The sequence below is a fragment of the Dryobates pubescens genome, chromosome 1 (genome assembly GCF_014839835.1).
Source record: "Dryobates pubescens isolate bDryPub1 chromosome 1, bDryPub1.pri, whole genome shotgun sequence".
Taxonomy (NCBI): Eukaryota; Metazoa; Chordata; class Aves; order Piciformes; family Picidae; genus Dryobates; species Dryobates pubescens.
The window spans coordinates 46787703-46806711 of NC_071612.1; the positions used below are offsets into that span (position 1 = coordinate 46787703).

At 44.5% G+C, this 19009-nt stretch overlaps 2 protein-coding genes across 4 annotated transcripts in view; both read left to right on the forward strand.

Annotated features, from left to right (window-relative positions):
* The window catches only part of MFHAS1 (multifunctional ROCO family signaling regulator 1), a 32693-nt gene extending 27662 nt beyond the window's left edge, over positions 1–5031 (forward strand). Inside the window, exons 3-4 of one of the 2 annotated variants that reach the window (XR_008462432.1) lie at positions 1028–1458; positions 2829–5031. Coding sequence is in view for 1 of the 2 variants with exons in the window: in XM_054165119.1 (XP_054021094.1) it covers positions 1028–1031 (4 nt within the window). In the remaining variant the exon portion in view is untranslated. Of the gene's footprint in view, positions 1–1027; positions 1679–2828 lie in introns of those variants that run through there. The other variant, XM_054165119.1, reaches the window with a different exon arrangement.
* A 1906-nt stretch (positions 5032–6937) lies between these two features.
* Positions 6938–18783, forward strand: ERI1 (exoribonuclease 1). 2 transcript variants are annotated; one of them, XM_054165129.1, is made up of 7 exons: positions 6938–7056; positions 7873–8048; positions 9922–10132; positions 11432–11515; positions 12165–12274; positions 14341–14455; positions 17364–18783. In XM_054165129.1, exons 1-7 carry the CDS (start codon positions 6976–6978, stop codon positions 17604–17606), a joined length of 1020 nt encoding a protein of 339 aa, XP_054021104.1. In that variant the 5' UTR covers positions 6938–6975; the 3' UTR covers positions 17607–18783. The 2 variants fall into 2 exon arrangements, with proteins under 2 accessions (XP_054021104.1, XP_054021110.1); XM_054165135.1 differs by having other exon boundaries at positions 6952–7056; positions 7878–8048.
* Positions 18784–19009: the final 226 nt, after the last annotated feature.

Here is a 19009-nt window from a genome sequence, read left to right on the forward strand (position 1 = left end):
CTGCCAAGGATGGAGGTGTCACCATATCTCTGAACTTTACAATTGCACTATTCTCCTGGTGCAGAACTTCTTTTCCTTCTGTCCCATCTGAGTCTCACATATTGTAGCTTGTCTTTCATTGCCACAAAGATGCACTACTGGCTTGTGTTCAACATACTCTCCACCAGACCCCAAGCCAGCTGGGCCCCAGGCTATGGTGGTACATCAGATTGTTCTGATTTGGGTGTAGGGCTATGCACTTGTCCTTGTTTAATTTCACAGCCCTGTTGCTGGCCCAATTCTCCAACTTGATGAGGCCCCTCTGGACAGAAGCTCTGCCCTCCAGTGTATTATGTCCTCCACAGCGTGGGAACGTGCTTGGAAAACAGAGCTATGTTGTGGTGGGAAGAAATGTGGAACCACACTCACAAAAACAGCCAGTGCATTTATTGCAGAACAGAAATGCACCCATGATCTCCTCTCCTTGGAGCAGAGCAAGGGAATTTGGCTGTGATGCATGTGGATGTCTATTACTGCAATTTCAGTGTCTAAAAGTAACTATGGAGGGTATTCTCTGTGTTCAGTACTCCCCAACCCAAAATATCCTCATCCTGCAGAATAGTTTCAGAGATGGATGGGTGTTAAGCTGTGTGTGAAGTGTCCACCTGGGGCAGGAAAAAAAGTAGCTGCTGTGATGCTGAGAGACAGGCTGCCACTGTGTATTGATTTGGTCCTCCTGTGTGTGTATTTGGCATAGCATGTTTCTAACCTGATGCTGCAATTATTGTTGTGCTGCACTTCCAGGCTATGCCTATGCACTTGTCCCCCTGTCCTCCAGCTTGTCTTCCATGGTGTCTGACAACTGTGTCCCAATTTCACAGTCACTCTGTTGCCAGCAAACTTGTGTTCCAAAAAAAGTCTGTGTCACTTTTAAAGAACTCACCCTCCTTATCTAGAAGCCTAGAGAAAATTGTGTCTTAGGTTATTCATCACAGGCACTACAAACCCTGCTGCTCATTACACCTTACTTTATCTTTTCCTCTTCCAGATAAATCGCCAGTGCTGGTGCCAAAGGTTTTCCATCAGGCAGAACTTGGCTGACGCTCTGCAGTGCTCCCATCTCTCCAGTTGTGGAGTTGCATGCTGACAAGGATCGATGGGACTTTGGACTCTGAAACACTGTGGGACAGGGGCAGCTCCCAGGTGGGGGCCTCCTAGCTGGAGTGGATGCAGTCACCTGGAGACTGGGGACAACAACAAGGCATGAAGCAAATGATTGCTGCAGATGTCAGGGCGGCTGGCCAGAGGGGAAGCGCTGGGGATAGGATTCTGTGGACCCATTGATCGTGTGTTGAAAACCCATTTGGATCTCATGATGAATGTAAAAATGTTCTTGGTACCGTTTAATTCAGACCTGCTTTGGAGGAAAGTCTCTTGAAATGAGCTGTAGCGGGATTCCCTGGATTTGTTCCTGGACAAGTGAGTTTTGTGGCAGCTGGCCAAGGCTTTGTTGAGGAGGGGGCTGATGCTGTGAAGCCTTTAAAATTGCTCCACTGCAAAACAGTTTTCTGTCCCGCACACATCGGGCTTGGGCAGTGGCTGGCAGAGCAGGAGAAGCAGCAGGTGGGGTTTCCTGCTTTGTATGTTTACATGCACTGTGCCATGAAGCAGCAAGGATGTGTTATAATCACACAGGGACAGAAGAGTGGTCAGTGTGTCTCTGGCACCTGCTATTTCTTCTGTATCACTGGCCCCCAACAGCTCATAGTCGGCCATGCATTGATGCTCTGGAGTTACTATTGTGGTACTCTCCATGTGTTTTGGCCACTAGAGCATTCTAGATAGAGGTTCTCTTCCTACTAAAGCCACCCAAGCATCTTGGTGCAGAAATCTAGTGAAGCAGCCTGTGGCTGTGTAGTGCAAAGTGGCCCTGATCCCCTTGAGCTGGCACCACAGTGCTGGCTTCTTCCCTGAATACGTTTTGAAGACTTCTGAGATGTTGCCATAAGTTTGTGCCCTACACCTGAGCCCTCATAACTGGACTGCATGAGTCCTATTCCATGCAAATATTTGATTTAGTGTAAGTCAATTAGGAGGCCTGCATTTCCCAAGACAGGATCCCTTCATCTGATACTGGTGGAGGTCTGAGAGCTGAGGGACTTTAAAATGCTTGTGTTGAGTCCTTTGGGCTGTAATAGCAGACCTGAGATGGGTAATACTGATTGGCAGGCAGTGCCCACAAGGATAGAGGCTGGCCAAGCCTGCAATTGGTGCATAACAGTGACATGCATCCTGCTGGGATCTGCTGCTGTTGCACAGGTGAGGTTCCCTGGCTTCTGGTTCTTCAATTGCCAGCTTTGTGTGCAGGGCTGCAAATATCCCTATTGGCATGAACTTAACATGGGGAAATGCAGGGCAGAATCCACTCAAGTGGGAGATTGTGGTGGCCAGGTGGAAGAAATCAAGCCTTTGTGCCTCACTTCATAGGGGGAAGCCTGCCAAATAAAAACTGGCAGCTTAGTCTGCTTCCTGTCTCTTCAGGCTATCATTCCAGCTGGGGAGAGCTTGGGTTCAGATTTCACGTTGACATGCCACCTCTGGCAATGGGCATTCAAACCTTTCTTTTGTCTGTGAGAAGCATTAATCCATTGTGCTTCTGTAGATAAATTTGGGACTAGAAATTGCCTGTGGTGGCTGGAGGGAGTGGAAGGGAGGTGAAATCTTTGAAAGGTGTCAGGAATAGTGCTGGGAAACTCCTTTGTCCTGAGTCTTTCCCTACTGTCGCCTCCTATGCTGGGTGACCTACTCCTCTCGTTGCTGCTACTCACCTCTCTTTCCGTTCTCCATAGGAAGAAACTAAAGATTTGTTCCTGTGACCTTTTGTGGAAACCACGTTGCAAAGAAACCACAAAGTGGAGTCCTTTTCCAGCTGGAGGCCTGTTTCCCAGTGCACCCCATCTGGTCTGGGATGCATAAGCATTGAAGGAGTGAGAGAACAGAACAGGTGTCTTACAGCCTGCTCCTTGGGACTGCAGCCTTTCTACCAGGGCATGCCACCTAAGCAGGAGCACAGCATTACCTGGCCTTTGCAGGCACTCAGTCTGCTGTCTGCACTGAAGCTGTAATGCTGGGAGTGTGGCCATGTGGAGATCAGTCTAGTTGGGTCTATTTAATATGTAATGGTGATTGCTCATCTGCCCACTGTTTAGTAACTGGTGTAACTATTTTCATCTGTATTTTTTTAATATGCAAAAGCCATTTAATTTTCTATGCAGTTCAAACCAGCTCCCCTTTGCAACTGCAAAGTGGGAGATCTGTGCAGGAGAACCAGGCCGAGTGGCTGATGTTCCTTTTGATTTTACTGTTACTCTCTCTTAAGGACATGTCCTCGAATCCTCTGCACAGAGTCCCTTTGCTGAGCTCCTGCCTCTTAGACCCTGCTTAACATCCCTGAGCCTCAGGGATAAGGGCCCTGTATTTTTGCAGGATCTGTTGTTTTTCACGAGTCAGACTGCAAGGAAATCAGGCATGGAGGCAATGCCCTTAAGAGCAGAGATACCTGAGTTCAGAGCATCTATTGTGTTCCTGTTCTTGTCCCCTCTTGGAGAGATACTGAACTGTTAGAAACAACTAAGGCCTCTGTGGAGCACCCTGCAGCCTTTACTGAAAGTGTGTTATGAAGAGGGCAGAAAGAACTGGGGCATAAATTGTCTCACTGACAGTGAATTTAAATCCTTTGGAACAGGAGGAGGATCTCCTGGTACTACATCACTACTTCAATCGAGAGGACTGCACTGTTTTTGCGTATTGCAATGTTTGCAGACCCCTTGCTTGCTGACCAGTTATTTCCTGAGTAAACTGGTGTAGAAAGGTTGGAAGCAGAGCTGGCAAGTTGCTTTGCACTGCAGGACTTTCAGCAACTGGAACGTGTCCTGGAGTACCTGTTATGCTCTGAAGCAAAACCTGGGATTCAAACCTGCATCTGTCCAAGTGCAATTCGCAGGATAGCAGCAGATAGACCCTTCTGCATGTCCCTAAGGAGCACAAATTTGTGGTGGAGTGAGAGGGAGCCCAGAGGCTGATGCTGTACATCTGTCTCATCTCTGGGCTTGCTGGGGTAGTTGGAGGCCTCTGGCAACTGCAGATGGTCCTGAGTGATGGGATACCTCTACTTTATCTGTGATAAAGGCAAAACTATCAGAGAAATAAGATTGTTTCCAATCTGCCACAAGGTCAGAATGCATTTGACTTTTGTGGCAGTGCTGCTCTTTTGCATTCCGCCTCTGCTCTGAGCTTGGGGGGGACTCAGCTTTAAACAGAAACAGAGACCAGACTGCAATTTAACCTGTCTTGTTTCTTGAATCACATGGAAGAGTATGGGGGCTGCAGAAGGATCGGTCATCTCCCTTGCAGTATCCCCCATGCTACAGTTCCACCGTGGCTGTGAAAACTCAATAGTGTATTTGGGTGCTGCTTTCCCAGGAACCCAAGCTCCACTAAGTTGTGCCCTAGCACCAGAGCTTACACAGGGTCCCCGGTCGCTTCCCCTTTCTCTCTCTGAGAGAGTTAAAATTGTCAGCAGTAGGGGCTGCTCGCTCCAAGAAGCCAGATATGTCTCTGTTAAATGGAATTGCAAATGTATTTAGGAGCTCACCCACTGGCTCACTCCTCTAGAGCCAGATTCTGGACCTCAGCTCTTCCTATGCCCTTCAGATTGGATCTTGGGCTGGCAACCTTGAAATGGCAGTGTGGGGAGGTAGAGATGCTGCACTGCAGTAAGCACAAAAAGAGGCAAGCAAGTGGGCCTCAGTGTAGCACTCATCATGCACTTCATGGCTCAGTTCATGGACTGTAATTGCAGGTATTCATATAATCTACATCACTGGGCAGGACTCTGCGCACACACACATGCACACGCGTACACACACCACACCCACACTTGTGCACATATCCTCGCCAAAATGACTGAAAATAAAAGTGATCTCAGTCTCAAAAAGGGGCCTGGCTGTTTGATTTGGGTTTTCTCTTTTAGTGCCTCCTTGAGCCCTGTCTCTGGAAGAGTCTGTGCCTAACTGTGTCTGTGATCTGGGTTGGTTTTTTTTAATCCAGGAGCCAGGGCTTTTAGGAGCACTGTTAGCAAAGGGCTTGCAAAAATCATCAAGTGATTTTTCACAGTGAATCTGAGCATGGAGCCTCTTGTTTTGATTTCCATCTGGGAACTGCTGCCTGCTTCAGCAAGACAAATGATTTCTGGGAAGAAGCTTTTTCTCTACTGTATTTAGGGTGTGTTCTGGATTTGTGAGGCCAACTCAGTGGTTCTCCGTGGTAAGGCTTGGTTCCTTGTGATCCTTGCTCAAGTGCCGTGTTGTTTGGAGTTGAGAGTAGTAAGGTAAGTAGCCTTCTTGCTTGCTGACATCGGTGTTTGTAGCAGCACCAAGAGGGTGAATTAAAAGAGTGAGTCTCCTCCTGCACAGCCCTGAACATTTGTGTGTGGCACCCACATTTTGCACTACTCATCTAGAGAAACCAAGATGGACCCCCCCTAACAACCTCACTGAAGACACTGATGCTATGTAAGAGGTCTAGGGGAAGTAGTAGCAGCATGTGCAACAGGATGCTGGTGTGGCAGTGAGATAGTAGGTGAGACTGAAGGTGGGGAGCTAGGCGACAGCCACAGTAGGGCAGATGAGAAGATGCAAAGATACTTAGGGGCTGGCACATGTAGAGGTGTTGGGGTGGTTGCATCAGTCAGGTGGGTGTCACATAAGCTTTGACTTCTATTGCTAAAGGACAAAAGGGAAATCTCTGATGATGTGCCTGGACTGCTGTCCAGGGCTGCAGGAAGCACCAGCAGAAAATTAACTAACCTGTCCATAACTAGCCTGTTAAGGACAGAAGCCTCCTCCCTTTACCTTCACCTACTTGCCAAGAAGACCTACTGAGCTCATATATCTATACTGCAAGCCTTATAAGGGACATAGAGAATACAAGTCAGCTTCCCTGGGCAGGGAGAGGAGGGGGTCAGTTGAATCATGCTAGTGACTGGAATCTGGCTGTCCACACCTCCTGGACACACCAGATGAATCTGTTGGACACCCCATGTGAAGTCAGCCTCATGACAGGAAGCATAAATAAGGTGTCTGTCTGCTGCAGATTTCCCATAACACAGCCAGGGCTTACAGAAATCTGTTGTGACCCTAAATCCTCGGCAAAAGCTCAAAAGACAGCAGCATGGAGATGGAGGTGCTGCTGCTGAGGAGCAAAGCCTTTGAGACTTCAGGGGCAGGCAGGTGTGAGGCAACCTGGGCACTGGTGGCCTCTAGAATGGTTTGGGTGGGAAGGGACCATTAAAGGTGGTCTAGTCCAAACCCCCCAGCAGTCAGCAGGGACATCTTCAAATTAGATCAGGTTGCTCAAAACGCCATCCAAACTGATCTGTTCCTAGGGATAGGGCATCTACCACTTCTCCGATGAAGCCTATTCCAGTGTTTCATCACTCATTGTAAAAAAAATCAAACCAACTTCCTTGTATCTGACCTAAATCTATTGAGTTTAAAACCATCATCCCTTGTCCTGTCACAAGAGGACCTGATAAAAATACTTTCTCCATCTTTCTTTTAAGCCCCCCTTTAAGTACTGGAAGGCTTCAAAGAGGTCTCTCTGCAGCCTTTTCCCCAGGCTGAACAACCCCAGCTCTCACAGCCTGGCCTCACGGCAGAGGTGCCCTAGCCCTGTGACCATTTCTGCGGCCTCCTCTGCACCTGATCCAACAACTCCAGGGCTTCTAATGAAATTATTTTTCCACGTGCCCACAATTTCTTAGTCCCCAAAAGGGAGGACGAGAGCCGTGACCGAGCACAACCCAACGTCCTGCAATACGCAATCCCTGCTGCGACCCAGCGAGGGCGGAAGCGGCGGCGGGGCCGCCCCACAGCCTAGGGGCGGGCCCCGTGCTCTCCCCGCCCCCGACGGGCCGCAGTCTCCGGCGCCGCTGCCATGAAGGAGCAGAAGGAGAACTGCTCGCAGGCTGCTCCCAGCGAGGCGCCGGCGCCGCCCGCCCCCGCCGCCTGCCCGCCGGTGAGTGCGCTGGGGCTGCGGGAGGCGCCGGGCAGCAGCACCGCGGCGGCGGGCGGGATGGCCGCGCCGGGCATGCGCTAGCCCCGGGCCCGCCGCTTCTCCGTGCGCAGGCGCACAGGCCACTGCCCGGCGCGCTTGTGGCGGCTTCGCTGGTTAGCTGCATCAGGCCTCGCCTCGGTCTGCTCCAGGCACTCAGTGGCTCTTGAGGCTGAGGCGGTGCGGTCCAGCGCGGCCTCCCCGGGCAAACCGAATACGGCCGTAGGGGAGGAGCACCTCCTTTTTGCATCTTGGGGCCTTCCTGAGACGCACAGGTCCCGCCGTGTACTTGTCCTGCAAAGGCTGCAAATAATCGTTTGGCGCTCAGAGTGCTTTTAGTTTTCCGTCCAGTTTATAGTTCAATGTGTTTTACACTCATTGGACATTTGTCCTTGTGCCTCAGTCGGTACATACTCTGGGTAATCGTAGTGTCTCTTGATGCTGGTCAAGATTTTGCCAGCTTGTCCCAGCCAAGTAACTTTCTGTTAGAAGCGGAACAAGTGTGCAGGTGTTGGCTACACTTAGGCACGAGTTTGCACATGTGTGTTAGTGTGCCTGTATTCTGTTTGAATTTTATGGAAGTGAGAAGGAAAAGGGTGTTTCATAGCCTACTTCAGTATTGATTTTGTTACCCATCTGTAAGCTGGCTCACCGAGTTTGATCACAAGTTAAACTGTGATGTTTACTGCAATTTGGTGCCAAAATGCTGTGTAAATCTCGATGCTTTAGTTTCTTCCTATTACTTTATTTAAATGACCTTCAGATTTATTTTTCTTCTAGGGTAGGCAGCATTGTAGGCTCAATGATCAAGAAGCTAATGGGAAAAACTCAACTGCCAGTTCGAATGACTTCAGTGATCCAGTTTACAAAGAAATTGCTATAACCAATGGTTGTATCAACAGGATGACCAGAGAAGAACTCAGAAGTAAACTTGCAGAGTTCAAGCTTGAAACCAGGTTGGGCTGATTTGTAAATGTTTTCATTTATTTTTGAGAGCACTACAGCCATAAAGGATGATTATTGTAAAGTTTCTAAACACATTAAAAAGCAAAAAGACAAAGCAGAAAGCAGACACTCCACCAAGCACCGGTTGTTTTATGTGCAATCTTGATGTAGCTTTTGTTGTAAAATTAGTGCCTGTGATAACTGCTTAATGTGTTATCAGAAATGTGCACTGTCTCAATTGGTGACACAAAGAAACGAGTATGGAGGGTACTTAACACGATTTTAGTCAAGGGGGAGGGGAAAGAAGAACTATGAGTTCTCAGGTGGTGCTGCAGACCTCCAGCATATAGAAACTTGCTTCAGAACATATATATTTCTATTTACTGTACCTAGTACGAGTCCAATACTGGCTGGAACCTTAGTGGTGATAAGGTATGAAGTTTAATGCAGGCAGAGGACAGATACCTTTGGAGGGAGAGTTTGCTAATTTGAGTAGATGAGACAGGATTATGTGAATAGATTAATGCACTGTGAACTGGAATTGTGCTCTCTCAGGAGGAAGAAATGGTTACCAGTATAGAGGAAGTAGTTCCTGCTCTATGGGAAATGATCTGCAAGACCTTTTGGTATTACTGTGGCCAGGCAAACATGAGATGTTGAGAAGTTCAGCTGGGAAGAACAAAGTGTATTGTTTTGTTTGCAACTGTAATGAGGAAGTAGTGGTGATGGTGGGGAGTTAGCAAAGTGAGAAGCTGTTGCTCTGGAGGAAGCAGGAATATGAAAAGTGAGAGGAAGCCTAGCTTTGTGAAAAAAAGACTACAGGAGAGGATGTTCAGCAGGGTGGGAAAAGGGAAAAAATAGACACTCATTTGAACAGGAAAAGCAGAAAAAATAATTGTGTGAGTGGGAAGTGCAGCCTTCCACCTCCACCTTGTCTGTCTGCATAATTAAGTCCCCCTTTGGTTTTAATGAATTTAGCTCCCCAGGAGGAAACATTTTTAGCATTACTTGATAAAGGGTTTTGTCAAAAGAGGTTAGATTTGTACAGCTATTCAACAGCTACTCAAATAGAAAAAAGGAAAATTGAAATAGCAAATTATGTGTTTGTAATTTCTTCCCAGGTTATTAACTTCCTGTATTTTGGGGGGTGTTATTTTTTATTCAGTTGCACATGCAGAAAGCTTTGTATTTTCTTTTGTCAATATATTCAGTTAAGTTGGTTTGAGTATATCTTACATGTAAGCAAATACTGTAACACCTGCACTTGTGTATTATAATGTTTGTATTAAAAAGACACAGTAACTTAGTCACTTACCACTAGCAATTTATGTGTTAGTCATACATCTCCTGAAGAGCAGGATCTTGACCAGGACATTTTTCTGACAACTCTTGAGTACTTTGACAGAATTGAATTATTCAAGCTCCATTTTAAACTTAAATTGACAGAAATTTAAAATTTGGACATTTTAGCTGAATTCTGCCTTATCTGTGCCACTGATGCAGAAATACCTCAGGCATTCAGACACAACACAGGGAAATACAGATGAAGCAGTACTGCTTCCACGGCCAGAGGTCATCTAGGAGCAATCTACAAAGACTTGGGGGTTTGTAAAGGCTTCAGCTGAACTGGAGGTGTCTTTAGAGTGTCTCTGCTCTGTGCTTTCCAGTCTGTCCCCAAATACTTATCTAGATATGTTATCTAGGGGGTCCCACAAAATGGAGCATTGACTATATGATAAAGTCACATTCACATTTCCTGAGTGCTGATGTTCAAAATGAGGTTAATAAATTATGAACCTTCAAATGTTAAATATAGCTTCAGTTCTGTGATGGTGAAATAATTAAATGAGAGTGTGATCCTTGTTACTTTCCTTGTCTCTGTAGAGGAGTGAAAGATGTGCTGAAAAAGAGACTCAAAAACTACTACAAGAAACAGAAACTGATGCAGAAGGAACCCATTAATGGAGACAACTACTATGACTACATCTGTGTTGTCGACTTTGAAGCAACATGTGAAGAAGGAAACCCACCTGAATTCATACATGAAATAATTGAGTTTCCTATTGTCTTACTAAACACACATACCTTGGAAATAGTAAGTGAAAAAATTACTGTCACATGCTGTTGTTCTGTGTAACTTCTTTGCTGCAGAAAGTCTAGATTAGTTTTTAGGTAGATGTTGAACTTCATTAAAAATAGCTTCTTATTTTTTTTTTCCCATAAAGACCCATCCTCTGTGCCTCTTACACATGGACAAAACTTTCTTTCTTTTCCTAAAGCGCCTGGGATAAACCATGCTCCTGCTGTTGACTTCCTCCCTCCCATAACCAATAGGAGGAACTTTCAGTTCAACATCACACACCCACCCCTACTTCTTTTCCTGCTTTAAGATCCACAAAGCTATTTCTAGGACTCATAAAGAAGAATTGGCAAATTCTACACTCCTGTGTGAAGCAGTAGAAGAGACTAATGCAGAGGTCTAGCAAGTGGCGTTGAGTGAACACTGCTTCTTGGCAGCCTTGACTATTTCCACAGTGTGCCTAACTGACAGTTGTATAACCTGATTTTAAACATATTAAGTAAGCATTTGGCAGCCTCAAGTGCTCTGTTCCAGTGCAGATTTCTTTTAGGAAAAGCTGCTTGCTCTCTAACTGAAACTGAGTGACTCAGAAGACCTCTGAATAACGGTTCATTTATCAAGAACTTCTAAGAGGAGAGGGTTTCCAGTAATCACTGATGCTACATCAGAGTGTAGCTGCATGTATGACTAACTGCAGAGAGAATTGTACAGATTACCAGGATTGTTTTATTGCCTTCAGAGTAGTAGGAAGCATCATGGTTTTTTCCGTCTTTGTATGGCAGGAGGGATCTGGAGCTTTCTTTTGTCCATGAAACTTGTATGCAGTCTTCACTCTTGTAGTTCTGTTTCCCAGAGTGAGGTCGTTGTGTTTGTCTCTGACTGGCTGGCATCCGGAGGTGTAGGACTTGCATGCGTCCTCTGAGATGCATGGCCTCTTGCCTCCCTTGAATTACAGGTGAGCCTTTAGAGACCACCTAAAAATCACCAGGCTTTGCTCACAGCGCTCACATCCTTTTTTCCTTACTCATGCTTTCTTTTTCCCAAATCCTCCCCTGTATTGCAGTCTGTCCTTCTCCCCTCTTGTAACTGCATTCCTGCTCTTTGGAGCCAGTGGGCTGAGACGAAGGACATGTTCCAGTTGGAACACCATCTGTCCCGTTGGGAATCTCATGATGGCTCACATTGGCTGGGGAGGTACACACTCCTTTTTGTGTCCAGGAGGGCAAGTGGCCACTATTGCCTCTCAGGTATGGGCAAGCTAAAGAAGTTGCTAGGTAGTGTGCTTCTGCTGAGTGTCTGATTCTGTTATTACAGGAGGATACCTTTCAGCAGTACGTGAAGCCAGAAATTAATCCCAAGCTTTCAAACTTCTGTATCAGTCTGACAGGAATCACCCAGGTAATTTGCACTTTTGTTTGTTCAGGAAAAGGTGTTAAGAATAGAGGTGTGGGATTGATATTTTCAGGTAATCTTTCATGATAATTTTTCTGTAAGGCTGATTTTCTTAAGCTTTACTTTTCTCCCCTTCTCCCAATTATCACAGAATTTATTTCTCTGAGTCGGTCTAAATTTAGGTGTTTGTAAGGGGCTGTAGGGAAATGCATTCACTTTGTAATCCATGTGTAGAGACTTAATCTTTGGCAGAGGAAAGCACCCTTTGAGTTGCATCAGTTTCTCATCTAAGATATTTTTATTGTAAAGGGTTTAGAATCTTACAGTGGCTATGCCTTGTGATCAAGTGACTTGAGAAGGAGCCTGGGAAACAAGCTCCAGGGTTGTAATCTAAGGTCAACAGCTGACCAACCTTATTACCTTTATTGATGGCATTTAGAGGTTGACACTTTTGTTGTGTTTTTGTTATGCCTTTTTTTTTCCCAGCTCAGAAAAGTCTGTCTCATTTGTCTGCTTATTTCAATGTGGAAACTGTTTCTAAAGTTTTTTATGAAGCCAACTTGTCTAGTTGAGTGAGTTAGTAAGTGCTATTATCAAGATAATTCTTAATTTTTGTGGAAAAAAAGTCTCTCTTATTTTTGTTTTGTTCTCTTAGGACATTGTGGATAAAGCTGATACATTTCCTCAAGTTCTGCAGAATGTGGTAGAGTGGATGAGACAACGAGAATTGGGAACAAAGTATAGCTATTGCATGTTGACAGATGGGTATGTCCTGATGTAACCTTCAGCACGATCTAAAACTACAAAACAGCATTTGATCTTTGTGAGAGTGTTGGTAGATTCGGATCATGGCACTGCTGCTTTGCCATTTTATTATTTTAGCGTTGGGGAAAACCAGAAAAGCTGAACTGAACAACTTGAAATTAAGCTTAAATCCATTAGATGGCACTGTTTCCTCCCTAGCTTTCTGTATGCAACTAAATAATGCTGAGTAGAATTTTTATCCTTTCTTGTTGTTGTAATTCTCTGTTTACATTTAGTTTTCATATAGTGCATAACAAATGTGCACTTTTAGTCCTAAGCAGCTCCCATGCTCTCCTGAACCCAGCTTTCAGAGATGTGTGGTGATTGTGTTACTGTTAATACATCCTGCATGTTTTACCAGAAAGCAACAGTGGATTATGCTGTTTATGGAACAAGGAGAAATGGCTAGTACAGAAAGCTCTCTTCTTTGGCTTGGAGTACTATGGCACTGGTGGGTCCCACCTCTGACAAGCTTTGAGTGAGAGATTGACTTAGTCCTAGAACTGCTGCATGAACTTGCTCTCTTACAAAGTCTGCATGGAAAATCAAGTCCTCTAATGACTGCAAAGTGAACATATTTGAGATCTAGAAATATCCAGGATGCAGCTTTGTTCTTGTGATCTCAGCTTTGTTACACAGCAAAAGATCCTGTTTGAGCTGTATCTTATGCAGCACTGACCAGGAAGCAAGGCTGCTTGGCTGCTTTCCTCCTCCTCTTGAAATGAGGAATTTGAGCAGCATAGAGTTTTTAACATTAGCTGTGTTGAGATGCTGTATGCATTTTCACATTGCTATGCCTGTTCTTTGCCTGGAGTAAGTCTGCTGCTCTGGCGCTGGTCTGCTACAATGACTTTGTCAAACCAAAGGGAGATGAATCCTGAGAGAAAACTGAAGTTCATGGGAAAAAAAGTGTGTAAGTTCTTAGTATGATGTCCTAACTCTTCTGTCAAGTAAAATACAGATAAGTATTCTGAGTGGTTTGAAAAATAATGTATTGCAAAATAATTGGATACATAACAAAACCTCCTTTAATCCCACTTACCAAGTGGGAATTTTTTTTGTCCACGAGGCTTTTTTTTCCTCTTGAAAGTTCTGAAGATTTAGACAATGACCATAAATCACAGCTGAAGAACTTGTATCTTTGAAATGTGTGAGCAATGAAGCCACTTAAAAGCTGTCACACAACAACTGAGATGTATAGTTTAGATCTGCATCTGTCTTAAAAATAAGTTAAAATAATATCCTTCCAACTTTAATTTAAGGAACTGTGGCAAATACTGCTATTTGACTAATTTCTTACCTCTGATTTTATCTTTGGAAGCAACTGTAAATCAAGAAAATGCTAAAGCAAAACTGATGCATGACCAGTTATGTTACAGGGCCTAGAGTGTTTCTGGAATTGACCTCAGTGAAATTCCTCTAGGAAAATAAGTGCAGTGAAATCTCTCAGTCGTACAGGTGAGATTGTGTAGACAGCTTCAAGAGAGGAGGAAAAGGCTTTATTTTAGCTTGAAGCTTGCAAACATGTTGGTATGGCTTCCTTCAGGAAGGCAGGCTAGAATTGCATAGGATTATAGTTTCATCTTCTTTCCATAAAGGACTGCTTCTCCTAGAACTGTTCCAATAGCCTATGTTAAGTAGAGAGATGCATGTGTACCCAGGTAATCAGGAAAATTGAAGGTGTCACTTGCTTCCCCAAAGGGCTGTGTAAACATCTAGTTTATTGGCAGGCTTTGGCGTAGATGTGATAGGCAAAATTAGCATGGCATTTGTTGTTTTCATCACCCTGCACCTGAAACCATCCTAGTGAAAATCTTGCTCATGTAATTTTGTTTTCCTTGTGATTAACAAATTCACATTAAAAACATTCTTTGCCGTGACTATAGTGAAGGAGCTTCTCAAACTCTTCTTCTTCTGCTGACCACCAGAAACAGCTGTTTGTGCTACAGCTGTGCAGTGTTTAGAATGCACGGTATCTGAATTCTGCATTACTAATGTGTTTCTCTTTTCTTCTTTGACTTTTTAAGATCTTGGGATATGAGCAAATTTCTGAACATCCAGTGCCGTGTTAGCCGTATCAAATACCCTTCTTTTGCCAAAAAGTGGATCAACATTCGCAAATCATATGGAAACTTCTATAAGGTTGGTACAGATTGTGGGGGGTTTTCTTGCAGGAAGGAAAAAAAAAGAGATTTAAAAGTCTAGAATGTCCTGCTCTGTGTGTTGTCTTTACTTGTGTAGTATAAAATCACAGTACTTAAGCTGGTACTTGCCTGGGGCCTGATCCTCAAATATGTGCCTGCCCCATCTCACTTTAAGAATTGACGGTCATATAGTATCACAGTATCACAGTAACTAAGGTTGGAAGAGACCCCAAGGATCATCAAGTCCAACCTGTTCCAACAGACCTCACAACTAGACCATGGCACCAAGTGCCACGTCCAATCTCCCCTTGAACACCTCCAGGGACGGTGACTCTACCACCTCCCTGGGCAGCCCATTCCAATGACTAATGACTCGCTCAGTGAAGAACTTTTTCTTCACCTCGAGTCTAAACCTCCCCTGGCACAGCTTGAGACTGTGTCCCCTTGTTCTGGTGCTGGTTGCCTGGGAGAAGAGACCAACCCCCTCCTGTCTACAACCACCTTTCAGGTAGTTGTAGAGGGCAATGAGGTCACCTCTGATCCTTCTCTTCTCCAGGCTAAACAATCCCAGCTCCCTCAGCCTCTCCTCACAGGGCTTGTGCTCAAGGCCTCTCCCCAGCCTTGTTGCCCTTCTCTGGACACGTTCAAGTGTCTCGATGTCCTTCCTAAACTGAGGGGCCCAGAACTGGACACAGTACTCAAGGTGTGGCCTAACCAATGCAGAGTACAGGGGCACAATGACCTCCCTGCCCCTGCTGGCCACACTATTCCTAATACAGGCCAGGATGCCATTGGCCCTCTTGGCCACCTGGGCACACTGCTGGCTCATGTTTAGGCGGGTGTCAATCAGCACCCCCAGGTCCCTCTCTGTTTGGCAGCTCTCCAGCCGCTCTGACCCCAGCCTGTAGCTCTGCATGGGGTTGCTGTGGCCAAAGTGCAGCACCTGGCACTTTTACTTATTAAATGCCATCCCATTGGACTCTGCCCATCTGTCCAGTCGGTCAAGGTCCCTCTGCAGAGCCTTTCTACCCTCTAACTGACTAACATCTGTTCCCAACTTGGTGTCATCTGCAAACTTGCTGATGGCTGACTCAATCCCCTCATCCATATCATCAATGAAGATGTTAAAGAGGATGGGGCCCAGCACTGATCCCTGGGGAACGCCGCTGGTGACTGGCCGCCAGCCGGATGTGGCACCATTCACCACCACAATAATATAATCTGCGTTCTGCTTAAGAATCAGGAGATGCCCCATGAAGGACTGTCTAAAAATGTCATACCAGTGCTTTTAGATCAAGTGTGTCTTAAAGTAGTTTTGTTGAAAAAGACTCTGGGTTGTTTTGGGTTTTTTCCCAATTACATGTGCCTGTAATACCTTATAAAATCGATTTGTACCACTACCTTTGGATGTCTCCACTTTTGACAGGGTGGTAGGGACAGAGAAAGATACTAGGACATATCTGCAGTGAAATCATATTGTCAAAGGTAATGTCAAGTTCAGTGCTGGACCTTATTGCTGCTTTCTTTCACTGTTGGATTACCATAAAATGTGTTACTGGAGGTTCCTAGTCAGTCTGTACTAAATCACTTGTTTAATGTGATTTCAGCCTAGATGCCAATCTTCTCTTGAAGGGCTTTTTCATGCTAAATGTAGCCTCTGGGGAAAAAAAGGAGATTAACATTTCATAAGAGAAGATCCTTACTCAGTGCTGGAAAATCCTACAGGTTTTCTCCATTTCTCCCTCTGTTACTGTGCCTTCTCTGCATGACTGTTGCTGTTGGAAACACACTAGAACACAGAACAGTCTTGTTAGTCAGCTTTAACCTAGACATGCCTTCCTCTCCCTTCTCCACTGAGCAGTTAGTGCTTTTTCATCAAAGGCAACAAAGATTGTAACCTAGAAGGAATCAGTTTCTTTTTACAATGTTTTTTGTTGTTAATAAATGCAAACATTCAGTGTGTCTGTTCAGCTATGCCATGCTCCTATTGAATCTGTGAAATATTAGGTAAAATCAATGACAAGAGATGTGTTGTAACTTTCCTGTGGAAGATCCCACAATCTGTAGTATGTTTCCTCTGCCCAGTTTGTGGATGCTATTACTGGAATTGCATATTGCCAGGTTTTGGAAACTGTATTGTCACCATTCTGCCTAGCTATTAAATCCAGTAGTATGGTGCAATATCCTGGAGCTTGTCATGTCTCACATTTCCCCTATCCCACCACCAACCACACCAACCACCACCACCAAGAGACCAAACAAAAATTTTCTTGTGAAGTTTTCCCTTTTGTGGTTTTTTTTTTGACCTTTCCAAAGAAAGGGCTTTTGGTGGTATAGCACTTCTCAAGGTTAAGTCAGTTTAGGTTGCTTGTATGTTCATGTAACTTTTGGTCATCCATTCATATAAACATGGGCTGCTATATGTGTCACTGATCTCTTCCTGTGGTGTTTGGAGGCATTTGGAAGCTTGATATCAGTGAGAATCAGGAGCCTGGTGCTTCTTTAGCTGTTTAGTGTTTAAAACAAACCCCCAAATCTGATTATTTCTGCAGTACCACTTTGGGTGATGATTAATGATAAGGCTTTTAAACCCTAGCTAGGCTGTGGCTTCCACTGTTGCCAGCACTGGCACATCTTGAGCCTGGTGTTAGTAACAGTGAGAGGCTCTGGAGATTATCCTGAGTCTAGACAAGCTCCTATTGACTATGTCTACTCTGTGAAAACGAGAGTGTCTGTTTCACTAAGGTGCTTTGAATTTAAATTGTTAGTGATCTGCCAAAAGGCAGCATGGAAGTTTTATGTGCCTTAAGTAGACTTTATCTGCATATGTTTCTACTGCACTGTGTTAGATAAAAAAGACTTGATGCAGAGCCTAATCCTTGAATATGGTTTGTTTTCTCCATCAGGTTCCTAGGAATCAGACCAAGTTGACAATCATGCTCGAAAAGCTGGGCATGAATTATGATGGGAGACCTCACAGTGGACTTGATGACTCCAAAAACATTGCAAGGATAGCTGTAAGGATGTTGCAGGATGGCTGTGAACTGCGGGTGAATGAGAGAATGCATGCTGGACAGCTTATGACAGTTTCCTCCTCAACCCCCTTAGAGGGAGCTCCTGCTCCACAAATGCCTCGATACAGAAACTAGCAGTTCCGGGAATCTGCCTTAGGATCTGCTCTGTGATACCCGATAAGGACTGTTAAGAGCTTGTTAAATGGCCATCTCTGCCAGTCTGTCTGCAATGCAGAATTTGAAAGCACCTTAACTAAGCTTCTCTGTTGAAATAGAGATGAGCATGGAAGCTCATTGCTCTTTGAAACCTGTGTTGCAGCCTTACGAGTTGCTGGGGTTTTTTTATACTGATTATTTTGGTGTTGCTGTTTGCAGCTTTTTTAGCAGCAGGGTTGATCTTCAGAATCCAGGCAATGTGTTAAGCTTTTAAGGTCATGTAATTCATGTAAAACACATGCAAAGATCAACAAGGCCTGTGCACTGCTGTTCCACCCCAGGCTGTTCACTATGCTGTGCTTTAATGATATCTAGCATCTGATTATTCACTGCACACAAATAAGACATTGCTGGAATAACTGAAATAGTGAGTAGTCAGGCTGGCCTTTCCTGATGAGGCACTCTTCTAATTCTAGGAGAAATGGGAACATGTTCCTCAGTTCTAAAGCATAGGAGAAATAATGTGTTGTTTGGGGGGTTGTTGGTTTGTTTTCCTTTAAGGGGTATGTTTATCTGCTTCCACATCAAATAAAAGAGCTGAGCATTGCATAAAAATTCCATTAATGCAGTACAATAGTAGTTCTTTTTGACCTGGATTTAAAATCAGAAGCTTCTTCAGATTTTCACCTTGAGGATCTTATCTCCTATTCCTGCTGCATCCGTAGCTGCACTTCATTTAATGTCATTTTATAGACACTGTCAGCCATTTGGACTTAGAAACAAGTGAAGTAAAGATAAGTTCAGAACATGTGAGACTGTAAAAAGATTTATGCTGCGTGGGCATTACATAAAACAAAGCAAGAAGCTTCTAGTTAATAGACACACTCAGCTGGTTTTGGTACCTTCTCATACCTCTGCCACCATGAAGTTACACCTTTATCTCAAAATCTGGCATGGGAAGATTAATACAACGTTATGAGTAAGGGCCATCTAATTATTAACACCTTCAGCTTTTATCCTAGGCCCTATGAAGGTGATACTTAAAAGGCCAAAGTGTTAATTTCTTCACCTCCATGGGCTTTTGCGAAGTCAAGATTAATATGATGACCTTTGTGTTAGAATGGCTTGTTCTGAAAAATTTTGGTTGGTTTTATTGGAGGGGGGGAAAAAAAAGTTTGGTATCCTTGTATTGTAATTCCTTCAATTTGTTGTATCACATACATTCAGGGGGAAAAAAAACACCACAACAAAACAACCAATTCATAATAAAGTTTTGTTGAGAACATTCACTGCTTGGCTAATCAAATTTCTCCCAGCTCCCCTTGATCTTCTGACTTAAATTGCATTAATGGAAATGTGAAAACGATTTTAAATTCATGTAA

Excerpts from the sequence above, each read along its gene's own strand:
- ERI1 (XM_054165129.1), top strand. The coding sequence starts at position 6,976 with ATGAAGGAGCAGAAGGAGAACTGCTCGCAGGCTGCTCCCAGCGAGGCG. Across the intron at positions 8,049-9,921 it reads GAGTTCAAGCTTGAAACCAG|AGGAGTGAAAGATGTGCTGA; the intron begins GTTGGGCTGATT and ends TTGTCTCTGTAG. Across the intron at positions 12,275-14,340 it reads TATTGCATGTTGACAGATGG|ATCTTGGGATATGAGCAAAT; the intron begins GTATGTCCTGAT and ends TGACTTTTTAAG.